This window comes from Galeopterus variegatus, unplaced genomic scaffold (genome assembly GCF_000696425.1).
Source record: "Galeopterus variegatus unplaced genomic scaffold, G_variegatus-3.0.2 Scaffold1598, whole genome shotgun sequence".
Taxonomy (NCBI): domain Eukaryota; kingdom Metazoa; phylum Chordata; class Mammalia; order Dermoptera; family Cynocephalidae; genus Galeopterus; species Galeopterus variegatus.
The window spans coordinates 207,011-229,234 of NW_007727709.1; the positions used below are offsets into that span (position 1 = coordinate 207,011).

The 22,224-nt window shown below is 47.8% G+C and overlaps 4 protein-coding genes across 6 annotated transcripts; 2 read left to right on the forward strand and 2 right to left on the reverse strand.

The window, feature by feature from the left end:
* The first annotated feature begins 248 nt into the window (after window positions 1-248).
* Window positions 249-8,590, forward strand: CCDC84 (coiled-coil domain containing 84). Its single transcript, XM_008577894.1, has 11 exons — window positions 249-426; window positions 536-699; window positions 1,062-1,160; window positions 4,821-4,887; window positions 4,962-5,024; window positions 5,366-5,430; window positions 5,579-5,684; window positions 6,619-6,649; window positions 7,988-8,077; window positions 8,153-8,285; window positions 8,367-8,590. The coding sequence occupies exons 1-11, from the start codon at window positions 307-309 to the stop codon at window positions 8,428-8,430; spliced, it is 1,002 nt and encodes a 333-aa protein (XP_008576116.1). The 5' UTR covers window positions 249-306; the 3' UTR covers window positions 8,431-8,590.
* Window positions 8,557-10,899, reverse strand: RPS25 (ribosomal protein S25). Its single transcript, XM_008577893.1, has 5 exons — window positions 10,791-10,899; window positions 10,459-10,554; window positions 9,867-10,050; window positions 8,706-8,804; window positions 8,557-8,603 (listed from the first exon to the last, which is right to left on the reverse strand). Exons 1-4 carry the CDS (start codon window positions 10,791-10,793, stop codon window positions 8,710-8,712), a joined length of 378 nt encoding a protein of 125 aa, XP_008576115.1. The 5' UTR covers window positions 10,794-10,899; the 3' UTR covers window positions 8,557-8,603; window positions 8,706-8,709.
* Window positions 10,900-11,226: 327 nt separating this feature from the next.
* Window positions 11,227-14,827, forward strand: TRAPPC4 (trafficking protein particle complex 4). The gene is made up of 5 exons (XM_008577892.1): window positions 11,227-11,467; window positions 11,633-11,807; window positions 12,789-12,892; window positions 13,523-13,649; window positions 14,345-14,827. Exons 1-5 carry the CDS (start codon window positions 11,293-11,295, stop codon window positions 14,421-14,423), a joined length of 660 nt encoding a protein of 219 aa, XP_008576114.1. The 5' UTR covers window positions 11,227-11,292; the 3' UTR covers window positions 14,424-14,827.
* A 1,511-nt stretch (window positions 14,828-16,338) lies between these two features.
* SLC37A4 (solute carrier family 37 (glucose-6-phosphate transporter), member 4) lies at window positions 16,339-21,661 on the reverse strand. 3 transcript variants are annotated; one of them, XM_008577895.1, is made up of 9 exons: window positions 20,977-21,661; window positions 19,877-20,109; window positions 19,310-19,553; window positions 18,639-18,797; window positions 18,311-18,396; window positions 17,690-17,803; window positions 17,404-17,469; window positions 16,918-17,056; window positions 16,339-16,786 (listed from the first exon to the last, which is right to left on the reverse strand). In XM_008577895.1, the coding sequence occupies exons 1-9, from the start codon at window positions 21,122-21,124 to the stop codon at window positions 16,620-16,622; spliced, it is 1,356 nt and encodes a 451-aa protein (XP_008576117.1). In that variant the 5' UTR covers window positions 21,125-21,661; the 3' UTR covers window positions 16,339-16,619. The 3 variants fall into 3 exon arrangements, with proteins under 3 accessions (XP_008576117.1, XP_008576119.1, XP_008576118.1); XM_008577897.1 differs by having other exon boundaries at window positions 19,877-20,140; window positions 20,977-21,026; XM_008577896.1 differs by lacking the exon at window positions 17,404-17,469 and having other exon boundaries at window positions 20,977-21,657.
* Between the last annotated feature and the right edge of the window lie 563 nt (window positions 21,662-22,224).

Sequence of the window (22,224 nt, forward strand, 5' to 3'; positions counted from 1 at the left end):
TTATGCGGCCCGCGTCAGGGCCTAGAGACGCGTGCGGTCTGCGCTCCTCACCTTCCCGCGAATCTGCACGCCGGGGTCGACCCCTCTCACTATTCCACTTGAGCGTACTGATGACTCCGTGGGGTTGCACAGAGACTGGGGCGTGGGGCGAAGGGTATGCGCAGCCTCAGAAAGGTTTGCAGTGGAGCCAGCCGGCCGCTGGGGGCGCTAGCCGCTGGGTTCGCTCCTCCCTGAGGGGTCAGGGGTCACGGGTCACCGGATGGCAGGAACAGGCCGCAAGTAGCGGAGATACCGGTTGCTTGGCTTATGGCGCCGGCGCAGCGCTGCCCTCTGTGCCGACAGACCTTCTTCTGTGGTCGCGGACACGTCTACAGCCGCAAGCACCAGCGGCAGCTGAAGGTGGCTTTGGAGCGGCTCCTGCCCCAGGTGCGGAGCGAGGCTGGAGGGGGCGGGGGATGCAGGGCAGTGCAGTGAGCGCCCGGGGGTTGTGATTTAGGGGTCCCCCTCGGGGTCCTGCTTGGTCTCTACCCCGCAGGTGGAGGCCGCCCGCAAGGCCATCCGCGCCGCTCAGGTGGAGCGGTACGTGCCCGAGCACGAGCGCTGCTGCTGGTGCCTGTGCTGCAGCTGTGAGGTGCGGAAACACCTGAGCCACGGAAACCTGACGGTGCTGCACGGGGGTCTGCTGGAGCATCTAGCCAGGTGACCGCCGGGCTGGGAGCCGAGGGAGGACACTTTAGTGATTTGATCCGGGTGGATGGATTGAGTCTCTTTACAAGCATTGCCAGCCTTCCGGGGTAGGAGGCTTATAGCTGCCATGGTCTCAGTGATGTTAGTGGTCTAGCAAGGAGAGCCAGTTGGTCACTGCCCATCACCTCCCCTCAGATATTCACAATTTAATTGGAAGAAGGGAGACTGGAAATCTTGGAGACTGGTAACGGTATTCCTCTCTCAGCTTTGCCCAAGGCAGAAACCCAGATGTCAGTTTGCGTTAATTACCTAATGCTTAGATATCTAATATTTTACAATCTATAGCTGTGATTATTTATTCTCTCCATTCTCAGCCCAGAGCACAAGAAAGCGACCAACAAATTCTGGTGGGAGAACAAGGCTGAGGTCCAGATGAAAGAGAAGTTTCTGATCTCCCCCCAGGATTATGCAAGGTAAGTAAGTCCCAATATGAAAAATGAAGTAGCAGAGTGAATTCTCTAGATCTTTGACAGGTATGGGAGCTTCCTGTATTAACTGGAAAGCTCAGTAGGGACTTTATAAGTATCTGCTGTCTTCAATACACTTATTATTTCAAGCACTATATTAGACACAAAACAAGTGTGACAGAGTTGATTTGCTGTCCAGTATAGGATCGGATGACAGAGTTCTCGAGGTTTATAATCTAATTGGGGGGTGGGATTTAGCGAATAGAAAACAGTATATAATAAAAGTTGACTGTAGTCAACTATGTAAATGTGAGGCACAGAGTCCTTTAGGAATAGAAGAGGCTGTTTATAGTGTGCAGGATGCTGGTGCTCATCCAGTGCCCATATTTGATAGTTTTGGACTGCACTCTGGAGGGCCCTGAGAAACTGAAGTGCAGGAAGCTGGTCAGTACAGAGGGAGTGTGAGCCCTCAACTGCTTCAGGAAGAGAACACAAGCAGCCTCATTATGCCACTTTTAATTGGAACCATACTGAGATTATGGGGTATGGAACCCAGGAGGATCTCAGAGCCAAGAAGTTACAGAAAAATACATGATACCTGCTATTTCTATCTACTCTGGGGAGAATAAGAAATGCTTAAATTCTACTACGTTGTCTTCCAATCTGTGGTTCAGAATGGGAGGAAATGGGAAACAAGACAAAAAACACTTACTCCTCACACCCTTACCTAGATCCCTATGATTTTTGGTGGGTAAATAAAGGGTTGTTAAGCAGAAAGTTACAGTTGAAAATTATGAAGATGGACTCTTCAAACTTACATGGAGTGATTTCTAGGATATTCTAAGTGAAAAAAGCAATGTATAAAAGAACATATATTATACTACCTTTTGTGTAAGAAAGAAATCAAGGATATATATACAAGTGTGTATATATTGGCTTGTTTTTCGAAAAGGAACACATGGTGTTATAACACCAAGGTCAAGGGTTCAGATCCCTGTAATGACCAGCCACCAAAACAAAAAAGAACACGTAGATAATCAAGAAACTAATGAAACTGATTACTCTTTTTTTTTTTTTTAAAGATGACCGGTAAGGGGATCTTAACCCTTGACTTGGTGTTGTCAGCACCACGCTCAGCCAGTGAGCGAACCGGCCATCCCTATATGGGATCCGAACCTGCGGCCTTGGTGTTATCAGCACCACACTCTCCCGAGTGAGCCACGGGCCGGCCCTGAATCTGATTACTTATCAGTTAGTGTGACCCAATTAGTTTGTCAGTGGAACAACATAGAGGTGACAAGAATAGAACTAAGATTTCTGCGCATACTTTGCATTTATTTATTTATTTTTAGGGGTGGCTGGTAAGGAGATCCAAACCCTTGACCTTGGTGTTATCAGCACCTTGCTCTCCCAAGTGAGCTAACTGGCCAGCCCAGAGTCTACTTTTTAAATATAGTTTTGACTTTTTAACTTTGTAGATTGTCAAGCTCACACATAAGGCAAGGCCAGACCAAGGCCAGAATGATTTGACCAGTAAAGATGTAAGGAGCCAGTTTTCTTTTGGATTTTTTTGTGGGCTTTTTTGGTGGCTGGCCAGTACAGGGATCCTAACCCTTGAGCTTGGTGTTATTGGCACCACCTCTAACTAGACAGTTTATTACTTACGTAGACAGTGAAGAGTAAGTCCAAAGTGCCAAATTCCCAGATCCTTGTCCCACACACCAAAAAGGACTATACTGAAACAGAAAGGGATGACTGCAGTGAGTTGAGAGATACCCTGTTGTTGGGAGCCAACAACCTAGACAGCAGCTAAGTGGTTTGTTTTGTTTTGCTAGTTAATTTTTTTTTTTGATGGCTGGCCGGTATGGGGATCCAAATCCTTGACCTTGGTGTTATAAGGCTGTGCTGTAACCAACTGAGAAACTGGCCAACCCAATTTATTTATTTTTAACTGATAATTTTGGGCGGGATTCCTATAATACCGGGGGTCTGGAGGTGGGGACATGGCCTAGGCAGGGTCTTAAGCATTCTAGACACATTTATTTTTCCTGAATCAAACTCAGCCTCAGGCAGTGCCAGACCCAGAAGAGGGCTCTTCAGCACCTGGAAGCTGGAAAGAGACAAATAGGTAAGATTGTAGGGAATCTTCTTGTTGGCAGTTTGATATCTTAGAGCAATCTATAACCTTTGGCTGGGAAATGGGAACAAATCTAATCTTTGCCATGGGGGCAGGGCAGCATAGCTGGCCACCATGGGGATCCAAACCCTGGACCCTTGGTGTTACAACACTGTACTCTAACTGAGCTAACCAACCAGCCTGACAATTTTGGGGAGGGGTGTGGGTAGCTGGCTGGTATATTGACTTTTTTTTTTAAGTTAGATTTTATATTCTCAACTGTAATCTGAGAGGAGGGGAGCAGAAACACCCATCCCACATCAGAATCTGGGAGTTGACAAGAAACTATCTCATGACAACCTCCCAGGGGAGATAAGGCCAGTGGGAAATGGCCTCATAGCAGCTTCTTACAGGCCTTCCATCCTCTCCTGTTCCAGGAGGGTCACACAAGGTGTTCAGCCAAGACTCTAATAAGCTCTGGTTCAAGCCATTGCATGTATCAATATGTGCGAGGCGGCCAGGGCACTGTTGATAGTGGTATTGGAATTATCTGGAAACCTTTTTGTGTATTATATAATAAAACAACTGTAAATATATTGATGTTGTTGGGAACCAGAGTTTTCACTATGACAGAGGAAGATAAATGTAAGGAGTGGAGGGATTTGAATATGGAGATACCACTGTGAATTAAGGAAAAAAAAAACTGTCCTCAGGAAAAGCTAGAAGCATAACACCTGTGTAGTACTAAGACCTTTGTTAACACTCAGCTCTTTGCTTCTAAACACTGTTTTCCAGTAAAAGGACCCAAGTCTCATTGGAGAACTGGTTTTCAGGTGTGGAGGAGAGAAAGTACTTGCTGAGCCTGGAATGTGTTGTGCTAGAAAGTGAGAAAGTACACAGATTAATGGAATCAGGTCCAGAGGATATAGGAGCTGGCTTGAAGGGGTTCTCACTAGCCAAATAATGATAGTAATAAATTGCAGTATAGCTTTATAACTACAGTGACCATATGGTTATAATCTAACAGCCAAGTTCTGTGTGACCTTTAATTGGACCTTGGGTGGGGGACAGAGAAGCCATAAAGCACATTTTTGAGACAATGGGGGAAATTAGAGTATAGACTTTATGTCTGTACTCTATATAGACTGTGTCTGTACTCACTAGCCAAATATGGGACAATTCGAACATCAAAAAGAGTAATTGATTTTCTTAAGTGTGGTAATGGTATCATGGTTGTATAGAATGTTCCTGTTCTTGGGACATACATTCTGAAATATTTAGGGTTAAATCTCATGACATCTAACACTATTATTGTTTTGGCAAAAAAAAAAGTGTGTGTATATGTGTGTCTATGTATAAAAGAAAAGTGGAGCCAGCATGGCAGAATTTTAAGTGAATCTGGGTAAGAGGTACACAAAAGTATTCAATGTACTATTTTGTTTCTGTGAGTTTGAAATTTCTCAAAATTTCTCAATTTTTTTCTATTGAAGAGCTTTCCACAGCTGGCAGTGGCTAAGGTTCTGGGCTGACTTTTCCCCTTTTCTTTTTAGATTCAAGAAATCCATGGTGAAAGGTTTGGATTCCTATGAGGAAAAAGAGGATGAGGTGATCAAAGAGGTTAGCTAAAGGAAAGGCCTCTGAAAGACCAGCCCCAGGATCCTGAACCCATCTAAGCAGCCTCTCCCCCACAGATGGCAGCTCAGATCCGTGAGGTGGAGCAGAACAGGCAGGAGTTGGTTCGATCCGTCTTAGAGGTTGGTTTTCCTCGGAGGATCCAGAACAGTATCCAAATCCACTGATCCCTGGCTTTCCCAGGTCCAGCATTTCACGAACCAGCTCTTCTAAGAGAACTCACGGACTCCATTCCTCACCTGCTCTGCTTGAATTCCCTTATCTCTCTGCCAGAGGGCAGGCCTAGTCAGTGGAGAAGATGTGGGCAGGAGTGGGGGGGAGGGAAGAGTTTGCAAGCTGGGCAGTACCCTCCATGTACTAAGTTGTTTCATTCCTATAATACCGGGGGTCTGGAGGTGGGGACATGGCCTAGGCAGGGTCTTAAGCATTCTAGACACATTTATTTTTCCTGAATCAAACTCAGCCTCAGGCAGTGCCAGACCCAGAAGAGGGCTCTTCAGCACCTGGAAGCTGGAAAGAGACAAATAGGTAAGATTGTAGGGAATCTTCTTGTTGGCAGTTTGATATCTTAGAGCAATCTATAACCTTTGGCTGGGAAATGGGAACAAATCTAATCTTTGCCATCCTCATGGCTCAAGGACCTCATCTGCCAGCCTGACTCCTGTTTGCCTTTCAGCCGAGTAGCTTCCAGCTCACAGCAGCCCTCATGCTTGGACCTGCCACCAGCTCCAGAGCTTGACTGGATGGAGACAGGACAACCTCTGACATTCATTGGCCATCAGGTACAACGGAAAAGCAAGCCAGAAGAGGACCAATGCCCCCTCTGGTCCCAGAACACTCTTTCTTCTGTTTTTCTACGTATTCTCTTGACTATTCCTGTCTCCTCTGCAGGCTCCCTCTAACTATACTATTCCCTAGTGTTGTGTTCTAAGACATCTCTTCTCACCCTTCCTGTTAGTCTTATCCACGCCTGTTGCCACCACTGCCATTTAGGAGTGCCAACTCCTAAATCTTGCCCTCTTCAGAACTCATAGCTACAGTTCAGTACAGGACATTAATTAACCAATGTCCCACAGGTATCTGAAACCAACCCCCACCACTCCTGTGTTTCCAGTCACTACAGATGCACCCTTTCATCTCCCATATCCTATCGATGAGTACATCTATCAATTTTACTTCCTGTCTGCCTCTATTCAGCCTTGAGACAATTTATACTTCACCTGTAGTGCTGCCCCAAATACAGAAAATCATCACACCTCCTGCCATCTCGTATTCTGTACTCCAGCCTGTGTTGTTCCCTGCTTTTACACATAATTGTCATTGCCTAAAATATGCTTTTGTTCCCTCATCACCTTGTGAAAGCTTACCTTCTTTCAGTCCTTAGCTCAGATGTCACTCCTTTTATAGAGGGCTTATCTGAACAGGACTCATCCCTAACAACATGTATGCTTTATGAAGGCAGGGTTTTGTTCATTCGTATGTAGTAGGCACTCTACTTTTGGACACCTCTACTATTAAGACCATGACCCTCTTGATGATAGGACTGTCTTTCAGTGACTTATGCTCTTAAGGTTTAACATCAACTGGGGTGCAGGATTAGCAATTGTGGCAGCAATTTCAGCCACCTTTAAAGCTTGCTTTGTCTCTAGCTATGAGTATCCTATCATTTCTTAGCTTTCTTATCTAGGATTTTTTTTCCCCCATTTCCAACTACAGGATATACCAGGAGTTGGTAACATCCACTCAGGTAAGGTCCAGGGCAGTGTTTCTAAAACCGTTAAGAGGCAATTTTTTTTAAGGTATAAAATTGACCAAGATAAAGTATGTATATCTGATAAAGGACTTGTATACAGAATATATCAAAAACTGTCAAAACTCAGTAAGAAAACCCAATAAAAGCTTATGAACTAGCTTATGTTCATCATTAGTTATTACAGAAATGCAAATTAAAACCATCAGGAGATACAACTATACACATAATATAATAAGTATAATTAAAGACTGATTGTACAAAGTGTTTGGCAATTATGTGGAGGAACTGGGTAACCCTCATATACTGCTGGTGGGAATGTAAAATGGTACAACCACTGTGGAACAGTTCAGCAAACCACCACCATATGATCCAGCCATTCCATTCCTAGTATTTACCCACAGAATTTTTTTTTTTTTTTTTTTTAAAAGATGACCGGTAAGGGGATCTTAACCCTTGACTTGGTGTTGTCAGCACCACGCTCAGCCAGTGAGCGAACCGGCCATCCCTATATGGGATCCGAACCCGGGGCCTTGGTGTTATCAGCACCACACTCTCCCGAGTGAGCCAGGGGCCAGCCCTACCCACAGAATTTCTAAGAAGCCTGTCTATACAAATCTTCCTAGCAGTTTATTTGTGGTAGCCCCAAACTGGAAACAATCCAAATGTCTATCAAAAGCTAAGTGGATAAATAATATTCAGCAATGAAGGAGCTACTGATATATGCAGATCAGTCTCAAAGTAATTACGATAAAGGCCAGACCCTCCCCACCAATGATATACTATTCCATTTATAGGAAATCCTAAAAAATGCAAACTAAAGTGATAGAAAGCAGATCAGTGATGGCCTGGGACAAGGGAATGGTATCAGGAGGGACAGGAGGAGGATTTTAATGGGGCACAAGGCTACCTGGGGGTGATGTTCAGGGTCTTGAATGTGATGGCTTCCCTCAAAAGGCACCATATTCAAATATGGGCAGTTATATGTCTCAAGGCTATTAAAAAGAGTGTATCACATTTAAGGTATGTTGCTTTATTTATTTGGCAGATATAGGGCTCTAACCCTTAACCTTGGTGTTATCAGCACCACACCCTAACCTAAACTGAGCTAACTGGCCAGCCCTGTTGCTTTAAATTAGTCTCAGGCTTTCATATTTCCAAGCTCCAGAATTCCTGGTTTTTGCTTTTCAACAAAAGCAAACATTTCAACATTTCTAGTTCTCTATTAGGTGAAGTGAGCTCACCTAATAGCTAGTTCATGTTTCACATAGTCTGAAAGTTTTTTTTTTTTTAAAAGTTGCCTTCATTTCTGCTTAATGGGTCTTCCTTTTCCAGGTGCCACACCTCCCTGGATGGTCCAAGATGATGAGTACAGCCCTGGGAACCAACAAATAGGACCTTCCTATGAAGAATTTCTTAAAGAAAGTGAGTAAATTAATTCAAGAAGGGCAGAGGGTTCTTTAAATTTTCACACTCAAAACTATTTCCCTATCATTGCAGAGGAAAAACAGAAATTGAAGAAACTCCCCCCAGACCGAGTTGGGGCCAACTTTGATCACAGCTCCAGCACCAGTGTAGGCTGGCTGCCCTCTTTTGGCCGGGTCTGGAATAATGGGCGCCGCTGGCAGTCCAGGTATGGATCCAGTATCAGGACTCAACCTTCCACCTCTCTGGAATCTCACCCTTCATCTGTTAACCCTTCATTTCTTTTTAGGCATCAATTCAAAACTGAAGCTGCAGCAAGGAACAAAGAGCAGTCACATAAATTAAAAAGCTAGTTATTTCCAGATACTCTTCCAACCACTATAAGTGTCAAAGCAAAGTCAACAGACCCATAACTACTATTATTCCTTCCACCAAATCCTTTGTAATGGCCTTTCTTAGGAAACAGACATACCCATTCATTTGACTTAATAAAGTTTTATTTTTCCAAACGTACAGTTGGTTGGACCTGTAAAAAAAAAAAAAAAAAGTAAATGAAAAATCAGAACCACAGAGCCTTGTAATATGATATGCACTTCCTATGCCACGAGCCCCTGGGTTCTTGGTTCACCTGTTCATGCATCTTCACCAGCAGCTGGGGCATCTCCACCCTTGGTATTCCTGGTGTAAATTACTTGAGCTCTGTGCTTTGAAACCAGTTTAATAAGTCCTAGGGAGAAAGGACAGGTTTTCACATAGTAGTAGTACAAGATGCTTAGCTTAACAAATGCTAGAAACTAATAAGTTTCCTAACCCTTCCCAAAACAGAATTGCTTAATTTGAGACAGTTGGTACAGTTCTTGGATGATCTATTTTTACTTTTAAATTAGTGGCCTATCACCTGCTGTTCACATAGTCACTCTAGCATTTTCCTATTACTTATAAGTCACTATTCCCATATTATAGCAGTCAATATAGTTAGCTTAATTTATACTCACTGCTAAAAATAGAATTAAAAGATAACACAAATCTCTCCATAAACTTTTTGAATATCCTGTATATGAAACTATAGTAATTAGACCCACTACTTGATTTTTAAATTTAATCCATTAATAAAAAAATTTTGCCATAAAGGTTTTTAATGTTTAGCCGTATTTCAAAAATAATCATGTTTCGTCTGTAATTCTATGCATTTACTCAGTTGAAACAAAGGATTCCTGGGCTTCACTTAACTGCCATTGAGATCCATGGCACAAAAATGACTGAGAACCCTGCTTTAGCGTCTATCCCAAGAACAAAGTATTAAAATTACAATACAAGTACCTCAAAAAGTTCATAGGATTCATATTCATTTCATTCTATTTTCCATGAACTTTTTGAAGTACCCTTGTTTTACTAACAGTCGATGGCCTTGTTTTACTATGCCTTTTTTTTTTTTCCTTTTTGTCTTTTTTCGTGACCGGCAACGGATCGCAACCCTCAGTGTCGCGCCCGGACCGGGCCGGGACCGGCAACGGAATTCCAACCCTCGGTGTTGTGCCCGCACCTCGCTCAGCCAGTGAGCGGCCGGTCTGTGGTCTGTATGTGGGATCCGAACCCTCCCGCTGCTGCGCTCCCAAGCGGCGCACTGTAGCAGTGCGCCACCAGGCCGGCCCCTCCTATGCCTTTTTAAAAAACTTCCAACTGCTTTCCCAGTTGGGAAGTGCTTTCCTAAAAGCACTTAAGCTAAATGTTTAAGATAAATTTAACCTGCAAAAGCCAGTATAAAATACCAGTACAAAATACCCCTTACCTTTACTAAGGAGCTCCTGAAGGGCTGCCCTGGCCAGGGAACCACGAATCTTCAGTCTCTCAGAGACCACAGCTGGGGTTATAAGTTTATAGTTGGGAACTTCCTTACAGAGTTTGTCATACGTAGCTTTGTCAAACAAGACTAGGTTATTGAGCTTATCCCGAACTTTGCCTTTGGACCACTTCTGCTCACAAAAACAAAAGGGAAAACAAGTCAGTACTCCTGGTAGAAGAACCCTTTCCCTCCCAAGCGACCTGTATCAGAGAAATCTCTTCCAAAGACAAATTATGTTGCAAAAATAAACGACATGTGTTTGGGGGTTTGAAATATGGGCCGAGCCCCACAGGATCCGTTAAGATAACATACGCTAGGCAATGGAGCAAATACTTTATACACCCTTGTTTCATTTCCAGGACCTTTAGTATGCACCACCTCAATTCTTCAATAGGGAAAAAGCATAAGTGGTGATGTGGGGCATAAAATCTAAAACCTACAAACTGTAAAGTACTGACTATAAACGGGACTTATTACTAGAGCGCTACGGGAGTGCGCTCCCAATCTCCCTTACTCTCAAAGGAGAGCTCATTCCTACCTTCTTTTTGGCCTTGCCCCCAGATTTGTTCACTGGATCTTTGTCTTTCTTGGCCGACTTTCCGGCATCTTTCTTCTTCTTGTCGTCCTTGGGCGGCTGTGGAAGGAAAGCAGGAATGCAGCCAGGTCCTAAAGGAGTCCCAGGCACCCCTACTAGCGACCTCCCAAATCCCTCCCGAACTCCACTACCGGAGCACATGGGTGAGCAATACCGTCGCCCGCCCGAGAGCCAGCCCTGCAGTCCAAGGAGCCCTCCCGTCCGATGCCGCCTCCACTGCGCCCTAACATCATCCCGCTCTCAGAACCCCGCCGGCTTCACACCCTGAAACTCACCATCGCGAAGCTCCGAGAGCACCTACGACGACTGCAGCCTGCCTAAGATGTCGGACAAAAAGGAAGCGCCGTTCACGAACAGGCTCAGAAGCCTCCGCGGCGAGTACTTCCGGGGTAAGGGGCGGAGCTAACTCGAAGAAGTTATATGGGGAAGCACTCGCTCACTAGCCGGAAGTGGGTTCAAGTGGCTTCCTTTTCCCACGTTTCTCACCCTGGACACGGCCCTCAGGTTGTTGGGCTTTGCTGTAGTCGTGAAGCAGTTACATAGTGCTATTTTCTGGCACTGAAACACGGAAAATAATTGACCAGGTCCCGACTACTAACTAAGGCATTACTAAAGCCCAAGCGTATAACTCCAAGTGCGCAAGCGCCGCAGGTGATGGCACGCTGGGGCTGAGAGGAGAGAGCCAGGGAGGGGGCGGCTCCTGTGACTGCGGTTCCCGGGTGAGGCCATCGGGAAGAGACGGAACCGGGTTTCTGAGCGGCGGCGGCGGCGGCGGCGATGGCAATTTTTAGTGTGTATGTGGTGAACAAAGCTGGTGGCCTGATTTACCAGTTGGACAGCTACGCGCCGAGGTCTGAGGCTGAGAAGACTTTCAGCTATCCGTTGGATCTGCTGCTGAAGTTACACGACGAGCGTGTGCTGGTTGCTTTCGGCCAGCGGGACGGCATCCGGGGTGGGCTAGGCTCGGGCCCGGGGAGCGGGGCTCGGTGCTGAGCAGGTGGGCTGGTGGTGTGTAGTAGGTGCAGAAGTGGGGGGCGAGGGGATGGGATCGAGTCCTTGTCCCCTCGCCGGAATCCTGGGGTTGGAGCTTCGCTGACTCTTAGCCTCACCTCCGCAGTGGGCCATGCAGTGCTGGCCATCAATGGCGTGGACGTGAACGGGAGATACACGGCGGACGGGAAAGAGGTGCTGGAGTATCTCGGTAATCCTGGTAATTATCCAGTGTCCATTCGATTCGGCCGGCCCCGCCTCACCTCCAATGAGAAGCTCATGCTGGCCTCCATGTTCCACTCGTAAGTCGCCCACCCTTGCTTCGTGCCTGTTGGCCTGCACTTGGTTCTTAGGCTGGCTGGGTTAGTGTGGTTCTGTGGGCAGTCTTCTGAGCGGCGCTACTTACCTTTCTCTACCTTCTCTTAAACAGTCTATTCTTGTGTTACGAAAAGAACAACTGATCCAGTATGTCTAGGTTTTAGGTGATAGTGGCAGTGGCGTGATCATGCTTAAGCCAACTTCTCTGAGCTTTAGTTTCTTCATTTTTTTTTTTTTTTAAAGGTGACCGGTAAAGGGATCTCAACCCCTTGGCTTGGTGTTGTCAGCACCACAGTCAGCCAGTGGACGAACCGGCCATCCCTATATAGGATCCGAACCCATGGCTTTGGTGTTATCAGCACCGCACTCTCCCGCGTGAGCCACGGGCCGGCCCTAGTTTCTTCATTTTTTTTTTTTTTAAAGGTGACCGGAAAAGGGATCTCAACCCCTTGGCTTGGTGTTGTCAGCACCACAGTCAGCCAGTGGACGAACCGGCCATCCCTATATAGGATCCGAACCCATGGCTTTGGTGTTATCAGCACCGCACTCTCCCGAGTGAGCCACGGGCCGGCCCTAGTTTCTTCATTTTTAATATAGGCCAATTGAAATAAATGATCTTGAAATATCTTTTCTTGCTGTCAACTGTGGTATGAGATGTGCTGGCATAGGCCTAGTCACGAGCTAAGTAAGCATGGCACATATGCCTACAGTGTTCATTTTACCCAAAGTTTTCAATGTAAAATGTTTTATAGAAAAGTATGTAATGTAAAATATATGCAGAGTTCAAATGAATTTAAAAGAAATTTTGACGTTGCTGCCAGGCAGTTCATACCACCTCTCCTGACTGTCCCAGGCTGTATTGTGAACTCCTCAGCAGATAGAGGCACTTCGGTGGAAAAATGTAATAAGCGCTCCTTCCTTCCAGCATTGGGATGCATTCCCAACTTTGCCTCCTTTGTGTATAGGCTCTTTGCCATCGGCTCCCAGCTGTCTCCTGAACAGGGAAGCTCAGGCATTGAGATGCTAGAGACAGACACATTCAAATTGCACTGCTTCCAGACACTGACAGGTATGCCTCTCCAGATAGGCCAGAGGGATGTGATGGGGCAGGTTGGGGCAAGAGATCGATTCAAGACAGCTTTAGTAAGCAAGGAGGGAGGTGGTGTCAGTTTTTCCTGGGACAATTATACAGACACATTTATTTGCTTATTTTGTGAATCCAAAGGCAATTTACTCTGAAGGTGATTTTGTCCACATCGTCCAGCATGCTGAACGTTGATTATCCTGTATTCAAATCTCACCTTAATGCTATCATGTACACATTTGGGAAAAGTGTAAGTATTCCAGAATGAAATTTGAAAGCCAAATGGAAATGGCCTTTGGATTGCGAGTGACATTGCCTCACTTTCTCAATGTAGATTATTGAAAACTGCCTAAGTCTGTCTCCCTACTGGCGTGTTTCTGTTGAGGGATTCCAAGACTGGTAACAAATGGTAGAGCTGGAACTCAAAGCCTGGTGATATGATAAAGTCACTTCACTTCTCTGGTCTCATCATTGATTCAAAGTCTTGCATTTCCTGCATTATGTAGCAATAGGATAAACTAAAAATGGTCTTATGAAAGTTTTGCAAAATTGAAAGTGCTGTACAAATACAGGGTGACATTTGCTGCATTATCTACCCTCTTGGCTTCTCTCCAGGGATCAAGTTTGTGGTGCTGGCAGATCCTAGGCAAGCTGGAATAGATTCTCTTCTCCGAAAGATTTATGAGATTTACTCAGACTTTGCCCTCAAGAATCCATTCTACTCCCTGGAAATGCCCATTAGGTAGGTGGTCTCACTCCCCAGTTTCTTTTTTTTTTTTTTTTTTTAAAGATGACCGGTAAGGGGATCTTAACCCTTGACTTGGTGTTGTCAGCACCACACTCAGCCAGTGAGCGAACCGGGCATCCCTATGTGGGATCCGAACCCCGGGCCTTGGTGTTATTAGCACCGCACTCTACCGAGTGAGCCACGGGCCGGCCCTCACTCCCCAGTTTCTGATCAAAGTCTCCTTGCCCCTCCCTGTGTGGTCTGCCCAAAATCATTTGAAGTGTAGTAGAATATTACTTTTAAATAAGACAATAGTTTCCTTACCTGCCAGCTGCCAGAAATAAATAAGACAACAGTGACTAGCCCTTCCTTTTTCTTTTTTGTTTAGCCCTTTATTTTGAGAAACCAGAGACTTTCCTTGGGGTTCATGTCCTTCAATAAGTTTTTTTTTTTTTTTAAAAGATGACTGGTAAGGGGATCTTAACCCTTGGTTTGGTGTTGTCAGCAACACGCTCAGCCAGTGAGCGAACTGGCCATCCCCATATGGGATCCGAACCCGTGGCCTTGGTGTTATCAGCACTGCACTCTCCCGAGTGAGTCACGGGCTGGCCCCCTTCAATAAGTTTTTCCCCTGGCTCTGCCTTCAAAGTGGGAAGAGAGTCTCAGGCCTTACAGTCCTTTCTTATTTGTATCTCCTGGGTCTGGCTTAGGTGTGAGCTATTTGACCAGAATCTGAAACTAGCATTGGAGGTGGCAGAGAAGGCTGGGACTTTTGGACCTGGGTCATAGGCTGAACCTGCAGTGGACCCTCAAATTCTGAGAGATCCTGCGGCAGGGGTCCTGCTGTTTCCACTCCATTGGAGAGCCCAGCAGCCTTGTTAGTGCACTTGAAACTGGGAGAATGCTGAGCCTGATGACATGTACTGATCCTTGAGCCTTAATACCATGCTCTCTTTCCTTCTGTATATATCATGGTTCTACTTCCCAACTGTATAGATATATTTATGAAGTATGTAGGCCCATACATACTGTAATAAACATTTTTTTGGTCTCAGTGTTTTTATCCTAAATGATGGTTTTTTGAGAAAGGCACAGGAGGGGAGACAAAAATGAGGGAGTTCTGGGAAGATGATATTATGTTCTAGTAGAAAACAAATATGTGTTCATTAAATAAATGAACATAAGACTTTGAATCATGAGCCTCAGATCTTGTCCTAGAATTGCTACTGATTTCCTGGAGTCCTAGGGGGAGGATGAGGATGATGATGGAACATTTATCCAGCACTTAACAGCCACGCTATACTGCTTTATCTCACTTAATCTTCACCCTAACTGCAGGGGGCACATTCTGTTACAGATGAGATTTAGCAAGGTACAAACTGTGTGCCTCCAAGCTGGTTACTGTTAGCCTGAGTTTGAACCCAGGCTTTCTTTTTTTTTTTTTTTTTCCTGGCCCCAGTTGACTTTAAATTTGTCCTAAAGCCACGGAAAACTATGATAAAACATTCTGCTTTCCTTTACATCCCCCTAACACACACACACACATACACGCAAAAACTTTTTGTAGGAAAAAAATTGTTTTGTACATGGGACGAAACAATATAAATTCAAAACTTACAGATAAGGGTTAGCTCTATCACACTCATCTTTTTAAAATGTTTATATGAATATCCAGTCAAAACCAATAGGAATCACTCTTGAAATGTTATCTATGTGGATTTCCAAGTACACAAACAGACTGCATACTGTCTTGGAATGTCCTCAGAAGGCTCTGTCATTGATCAGGTAACAAAGTAAAAACCCCAGAGTCCTTTGTTTCAAATGGAAGAGGGAAAGACAGAGACGGAAAAACTATTCAAGCTTCGTCTTCTTTCCTTGTGGTTTGTGGTCTCCTCCTCTTCCTCTGCCTTCTCGGAAGCCCCCCTGCCCTCCAAAACCTCCCCGGCCTCTGCCACAGGCTTTCTGACCATATTATTAGTAAAACACTGTTAAACTGTTTCCATCCATCAAGTTATTTAACCTGCCCAAAACCCAATAGCTTCATCTCTAAAATGATCATTGAACTATATAGAGTGCAGTTGAAGGCAGAGGAGGCATGTGTGTAAAGGAGTCTATCTCCATTTCAGCTTTTCCTTTCCCAGGAAATGAAGTCTCTCCCTTTTGGGGTGAAAAGAACAGCTATCAACAGTACTTCCCAAGGAAAGCCATCTCTGGTTTATATTTCCTTTTTTGAAAGAATGAATCACTGGCAGTGTTTAGTATCAAATCTAGTTTTAATCTTCTATTAACAAGTCATCTCACCCTCCCACTCATACCCCCCTACTATACCCAGGGTACTGGTGAGAGAGATAGCCTCCTCTCTTCCCCTGGAGTCTGAGGTATTGGCAATAGCGGTTGACCACTGCTCAGAAGCCCTGGGCAGAAGTCACAGGCCATTAGTGCCATGGAGCTGCAGGGTAACCTCATTTTAGGTGAGGAATGGGAGAGGATGGGGACAGGACAAGGCCTAGTAGAAGATGAAGGGTACAGGAGATTCCCTGACTGCAGGAGTTTCTGTTTGTCTGAAGGCAGGAAATAGGAGCTAATATAGTCCAAGAACAAAGGTTATCATTTTTTTTTTTAAAGATGACCGGTAAGGGGATCTTAACCCTTGACTTGGTGTTGTCAGCATCACGCTCAGCCAGTGAGCGAACCGGCCATCCCTATATGGGATCCAAACCCGGGGCCTTGGTGTTATCAGCACCACACTCTCCCGAGTGAGCCACGGGCCGGCCCAAAGGTTATCTTTTAAATAGAGCATAGGATGGGGAGCTGGGACCTCATTAGCCACTGACAACTTCCAGCACCACCTGAGCAAGGGAGAGGGTGCAGAAATGGAAAGTCAAAGGTTCAGTGCTAGCCAGAGCAGTCCCCTCCCTTTCTTTCCCCCACAGTGTGCAGGGGGAAGGCCACAGGTGGGAGGGTACTTCAGAGTCTGCACTCTCTTCACTCAGCCTTTTTGGGCACTTGGCCCATCTTGGTGCGGATGTTTCGTAGGAGGAAGAAGGCAGCTGTGCTGGCTGTACAAATCACTTCAGCCACCCAGAAGGCTGTGCTCCAACTGTAGTGCTTGGCAATGGTGCTGAAGGGCAGCCCAGCTAGAAAGCCGCCCACTGTCAGGGAGGAGGGGAAGATCCTGAGCCATTTGTGAGGCTACAGCCAGTGGGCTTGCTCCAGCCTCTAGCTGGCCTATGTACAAGGCACAAGAGGAGATAAGGTAGAGATTCCAGAAGATATCACTTACCATTGGCCATGAGTCCCACAATGGCATGGGAGGTGCCACACAAGTTGGGAGGGGCACTCTCGTTGGCTATGACTCCAAACAAGGCAATGGGACCGTAAGAAGAGAAACCAAACACGGCTCCCAACACCAGGATCCAGAGCTGCAAGGACAGTGTGGAGTGGCATTCAGAATCAGAAAGCCTACCTACCTACCCCTGCCAGAGGTGCTTAGACCCCAGGAACAAACAGTTGTACAGTAGGACGGTAAGCGACCCTCCTCACCCCACTCCCCAATACAACTGACAGTACAAAGCTTCAGTAGTAGATGCCACACTGAGCTAACCCAAGGATCTAGGTGGGCAGGGGAAAGAGGTACAGAACTCATTCCTGAGTTAGATGCTGTCTGTTCTCCAAATTTACGCAAACTGAACTGGTTAGGGGCAAGGCAGAGGGGGTAGGACAAAGGTGAGACAGATCAGGAGAGAAATAAGAGATATCTTTAAGGCACCTCATGCTCCGTAAAGCCTGTGAGTTCAGCAAGAGGGTGAAGAGCCGGAGTCCAGAAAGCAACACCCTAGAGGAGCATAGGGAAGAGAAGAAAACCAGGCCCAGAGTGAAGGAGGAAAATCAAAGTACAGAGGAGAGGAACTGAGGTACAAATAGAACTGAGAAGGGAGATCTGAGAAGCAGAAAAAGGGCTGGCCTAGGCTAGAGCCAGGGCAAGGGAAGCTGAGAGTCACTGGCCCTTGCTTTCTCTCCCTGTGCCCTGCTGTGGCCAGGCCCTCCTTCTTTACCTTGGGGGAGTCACTGGTCACTGTCACCCGGAAGAGGTACATGGACAATGTCATGCCAGCCATCATGAACAGCAACAGGCCATGGCGTGGGTTCCCATAGATGGACAGCCCTGCCTGTGGATACAGTCCCAGCAACATCAGGCCCTTGGAGCAGGGCAGAGAACACCCACCCCTGGACTCTGTCACAGCAGGGCCTCTGCTGGCAGGTCTTTGGCAATCCCATCACAATTCTTGGCTTGGGCAGCTCTGGGAGGCCCAGGGAACTGCTCATTATGTTATAAGGCCAAACTCCACAACATCCCTTCCTCCACCTTAGGGCAGGCTTGGGACACGTGGTGGGGAGCTGCACCCAGTCCACTGCCAACCCATTTTCCTGGGGCTGTGGAGAAGCCTACAGCTAGGCTAAAAGAAGCTCTCCTTGACATCAGTTAAAACCCTTTCCCCAAGAGCCTTTTCTCCACATCCTCAGGAGTAGCTTGGAATCATTCCCACTTCACCCAACCTAAACCAGTATATGCCAACCTGCCTGTGCCCCAGGCCTCATCTCCCCAGTGCAGGTCCTAGCTATGCTGAAAAGTTTCAAAGGGACCCTCCTCTTACCTGTCCTTTCTGCCCACTCACCTTTGCCATGGCCCGGTCTGACAGGTAGCCAGCTGCAATGCTGCCTACAAGGCCCCCAACCTCCAGGGCACTCATGTAGGAACTACCTGCAGTGGGGAGTTGTCGTGGGAAGAGGGAAGGGAAAGGTGGAAGGGTGTTACATTGTGGGGATGTCCCACAATGGCTTAAACCCGGAGAGGTACAGGGTCCCCAAGGGTGATGCCATAGCTGCCTCAATAGTGCCCGGCCTCAGAGGAAGAAGAAAAATAAAGGGAAGCAGAGCCTGAACTTCCATCCCCTGCATTGGATTCTGCTCCTTATGTCTGCCCTGTCCCAACACTCCTCTTACCCACGAGGGCTGACTGTCCTTTCTCCTGGATAAGGAAAAACTGGCCCCAGTCAGTACAGCAGGTCTTTATTCCAAACACCACAAGGTAGCCAGTGGAGAGCACCCAGAGGTAGGGGGACAGCAGCAGCTCCGGTAGGGTACTCTCTTCCTTCAAGGAGGCTGGAGGTGGGAAGAGGCTAGGCCTCAGGCTCTGCTCTTGCTGCCCTGTCCCCACCCAAGACCCCACCATTCATTAACCAGCCGCAGGGGCAGAGTCCATCAGCACAGCCAGGATCAGCATGAAGGGTATCTCCTCACCCCACTGCTGCCTTTCCCCCACTTTGCTGCAAGCACTAATGAATGAGAGAGAAATGGATGACCAGGGTGGATGGAGGAAGGCACCCAAGCCACTTAATACGCTTAGGATGCTATCCAGGATAGGCAAGTCTGGGCTGTTCTGTGGAAGGACCAGGGTATAACCATCATAGCACTTGTTAGCTCTGTCACTTATCTGGTACTTAACTACCCTTGGGATGGAGTTTTATTTACTCCCCACCCAACCTCCATCACCACCCCTTCCCCTACATCCACTGGCTAGGACAAGACAAGGCATACAGCTAGTCCTCAACAAAAATCTGCCAAATGAATGATGAATGAAGGTGCCCCACTTGTCAGCTTGGATGGGGGCTCACCCTTCTTGCCCTTGGAGGGGGTGGGGTCCAGATTGCGGAGTCCAACATCAGCAGGTTCATTATGGATAAGCAGGAGACAGAAAAAGGAGACAACCACACACAGCACCCCAGACAGGGCCAGCGTGTTGCGCCAGCTGTAGCTCTGGGCGAGGATGGTTGCCAGGATAGGGCCCAGTCCTCCGGCCAAGTTCATGCTGGTTGACAGGATGGCCCACCAAGTGCCAAACTGAGATGGCTCAAACCACTGTGGGGCAAAGAGGGACAGAGTAGGTACCCAGTCTACAGCCACGTTGAGGGTGGCAGTCAGGTGGGGCATTCCCAGAAGCTCACATTACAGGGATGAAGGAGAGGGTGCTTCTATTTGGCAGTGCCAATTCCCTCATCTGCCACCTGATCCCACCACTCTTAGGCTCCTAAAATATCTTGACAAGCAATAGAAGCTGGCCAGGAACTCCTGAGGAACCTGCTGCAGGTTGGGATTAGAGGTGGTGGGTAAGAAGGGGTGCTTCTACATGTTCTTTAGGTATTTTCTATGCCAGTCCAAACAGGCTCTTTAGAAGCACTCACCTTCCGCAGTATCTTCCCACATGGGGGCCAGCCTAGCCCCTGTGCCAGGCCATTAAGGAACCAGAGAGCAGCGAAGACAGGTACTGTGGAGCTCCAGGAAAAGACTATGTTGACCAGGCCAACCAGGAGCAGCCCCGAAGAGAAGAGCCAGCGAGCACTTATCTGGTCAGAGAGCACCCCACTCACAAACTTGCTGATGGCGTAGGCTGCTGACTGGCTGCTGGTGATGAGACCTGCAGGGGACGGGAGCAGGGAGCAGGACACCTGGGGGGTTAGGGGACAAGGCAGAGGCACAGGAGGGGTGGAGGAGGGCATGGGGTCAGGCGTATAGAGGTGCTGGGCAGGGTGAGACAGGTTCCTTCCTGGAGAAACAGGAGGAGCCTGTACTGCAATCCTGATACTCATTCATGGGGCCCTGCTACTCTGCTACCTCTCCTGCCTCACCATCAGCACTAGCCCCAGGCTGACCCATGACTTCTCAGCCTCTTGCAGAGTTCCAGCTATAGCTGTCAGGGGACAAGAAAGGAGCAGGACATGGCAGTTCCCCTCCCTGGAGTTTGTATATGCCTGATTTCCCACCTCACCCTGGATGCCAACCCAATGCCTCTAGCAGTTCTGTTGCCCCACCTCAACACGGGGTGAAGGGCTGAGGATTGGAGTCAGGGACCTTGTTCTTGCCAAAGGGTAGCCTGCCAGGCTACATGAAGTCACTGTGCCAACCTCCCAGCCCCCAGTGCTCACAATGGCAGTAGCCAGCAGTCACCCTGCACCCTCAGCATGTACCCACAGAGGTGTGGAAACCATGCTCAGAACCCCCGCAAACACACATAATAAACAGTGCTTCTGAGGGCACACATGGGTCACAGTACGCACACACACACACATACACCCACATAAGCAGCCCTCCTTAGCCCTTCAGCCACACACACATATTGAATCTCAGCAGCTCTTCATCCAGCACAGGCAGACCAGCCCCCAGCCCCAGCTGTGCAGATACTCCGCACACACTACCTGCCTGTACACACCACACTGCTACAGACATGTAACGCATACTGCTAGTTCTGTCCCCGGACCCAACACCTTGCCCTTCCAGTGCTCACCCAAATCATCCTTGTCCAGAGGGATCTCTTCCACGAGAGATGGCATGACAAAGGAGAAGGTCTTCCGGTTGAAGTAGTACAGGCTGTAGCCCCCAAACATAGCTGAGAAGATCACGGTGCGATAATAGCCATAGCCTTGGGCCGCCATGGTAGAAAAGAGCAGGCCCTACTGGCCAGGTGCCTCTGACCACAGCTCCTGCTTGCAGTGCTCTAAGCGTCCAGATCTGCTGAGTTGTTTTTTCTGCTCCCTCCTCCACCCGCCTCCCAGGCTCCCTTTATAGCCACCTTCTGGACAATCATTAAGCCTGGGGCAGCTCCTAGGGAACCCAGTGTCCTGAGGGAGACAAGAAAACAGGAGATAACTGAGAGCCAAACTGTGGGGGGTGGAGGGGCTCCCAGAGGGAGGCATGCCAATAAGCCAGGCCAGCACCTTGTGTTCCCAGGATTTCTGTCTTTCCCTCCTCTTCCAAGTCAGCCTGCCTGTGAAACCAGCTGTGAATAAAGGCTCACTCAACCTAATTACTTTCATCTGCACCAGCCCAGGGCAGGCAGGGGTGAGATGAGCAGAGGTGCCCTCTCTACTTACCCCTGCTCCCTCATCACCAAACTTTCTCATTCATTCATGAAAGGTTTATTGAGGGCTTACTGGTTGCCAGGCCCTGCACTAGGCACTAGGTTAGTTTCTATACACACTCTCTCAGTCACATACCCTACAAACCCACTTCCAAGCATTCTTTCTAGAGCTGATCTCACACCTGTGACTACCAATGCTTAGCACACAGTGGCGCCTGTTTCCCGGTAGTTGCAGAACTGTAATTAAGGGGGAATCCCCCTAGTTCTGACCCTACGGTGTCACACAGAAAGCCCCACTAAGGGCTGAGGTCCTGAGCTGCCTCTGGTTCCCCATTACCCTGCGACATCAGTGTGGGCTTCCGTTTGGTTGGCTGGGGGCTGCAGGGTCCAACCTGAGGGACGCTGGCAGGGACCACAAGCAGAGGGACTGGACGGCCGGTGAGCAGGAAAGTGCACCGGCGGGCTTCGGGCGGCAGCGCCGAACCGCCCTGCTTCCCAGGGCCCCAGCAACATGCTCCCGGCTTTTCCGCTCGGTTGGGAAAGCAATTGGAGCAGAAGGCGTAGGTGCAAACAGAGCAGGCGACCGCACGTAGTCTCCCGGAGGCCCCTCGCTCCTGGCCGTTGCTCAGCCTGGCAGGGCAGGGCCGGGCGGCGGGGAGGGGGAGGAGGGGGGAG

Bases quoted from the DNA above. Each gene is read 5' to 3' on its own strand.
- RPS25 (XM_008577893.1), bottom strand. The intron at 10,051-10,458 runs GTAGGAATGAGC...TTTTGTGAGCAG, and splicing joins GGGGCAAGGCCAAAAAGAAG to AAGTGGTCCAAAGGCAAAGT. The intron at 8,805-9,866 runs GTAAGGGGTATT...CTTTCTCCCTAG, and splicing joins TCAGGAGCTCCTTAGTAAAG to GACTTATTAAACTGGTTTCA.
- CCDC84 (XM_008577894.1), top strand. From the start codon at position 307: ATGGCGCCGGCGCAGCGCTGCCCTCTGTGCCGACAGACCTTCTTCTGT. The intron at 4,888-4,961 runs GTTAGCTAAAGG...TCTCCCCCACAG, and splicing joins AGGATGAGGTGATCAAAGAG to ATGGCAGCTCAGATCCGTGA. The intron at 5,025-5,365 runs GTTGGTTTTCCT...AATCAAACTCAG, and splicing joins TGGTTCGATCCGTCTTAGAG to CCTCAGGCAGTGCCAGACCC.
- SLC37A4 (XM_008577895.1), bottom strand. From the start codon at position 21,124: ATGGCGGCCCAAGGCTATGGCTATTATCGCACCGTGATCTTCTCAGCT. The intron at 17,804-18,310 runs GTGAGTGGGCAG...CTGTATCCACAG, and splicing joins CAGACCGGGCCATGGCAAAG to GCAGGGCTGTCCATCTATGG. The intron at 17,057-17,403 runs GTGCCTTAAAGA...CTGTCCTTGCAG, and splicing joins CAGGCTTTACGGAGCATGAG to CTCTGGATCCTGGTGTTGGG.
- TRAPPC4 (XM_008577892.1), top strand. From the start codon at position 11,293: ATGGCAATTTTTAGTGTGTATGTGGTGAACAAAGCTGGTGGCCTGATT. The intron at 11,808-12,788 runs GTAAGTCGCCCA...CTTTGTGTATAG, and splicing joins CTGGCCTCCATGTTCCACTC to GCTCTTTGCCATCGGCTCCC. The intron at 13,650-14,344 runs GTAGGTGGTCTC...GGTCTGGCTTAG, and splicing joins TCCCTGGAAATGCCCATTAG to GTGTGAGCTATTTGACCAGA.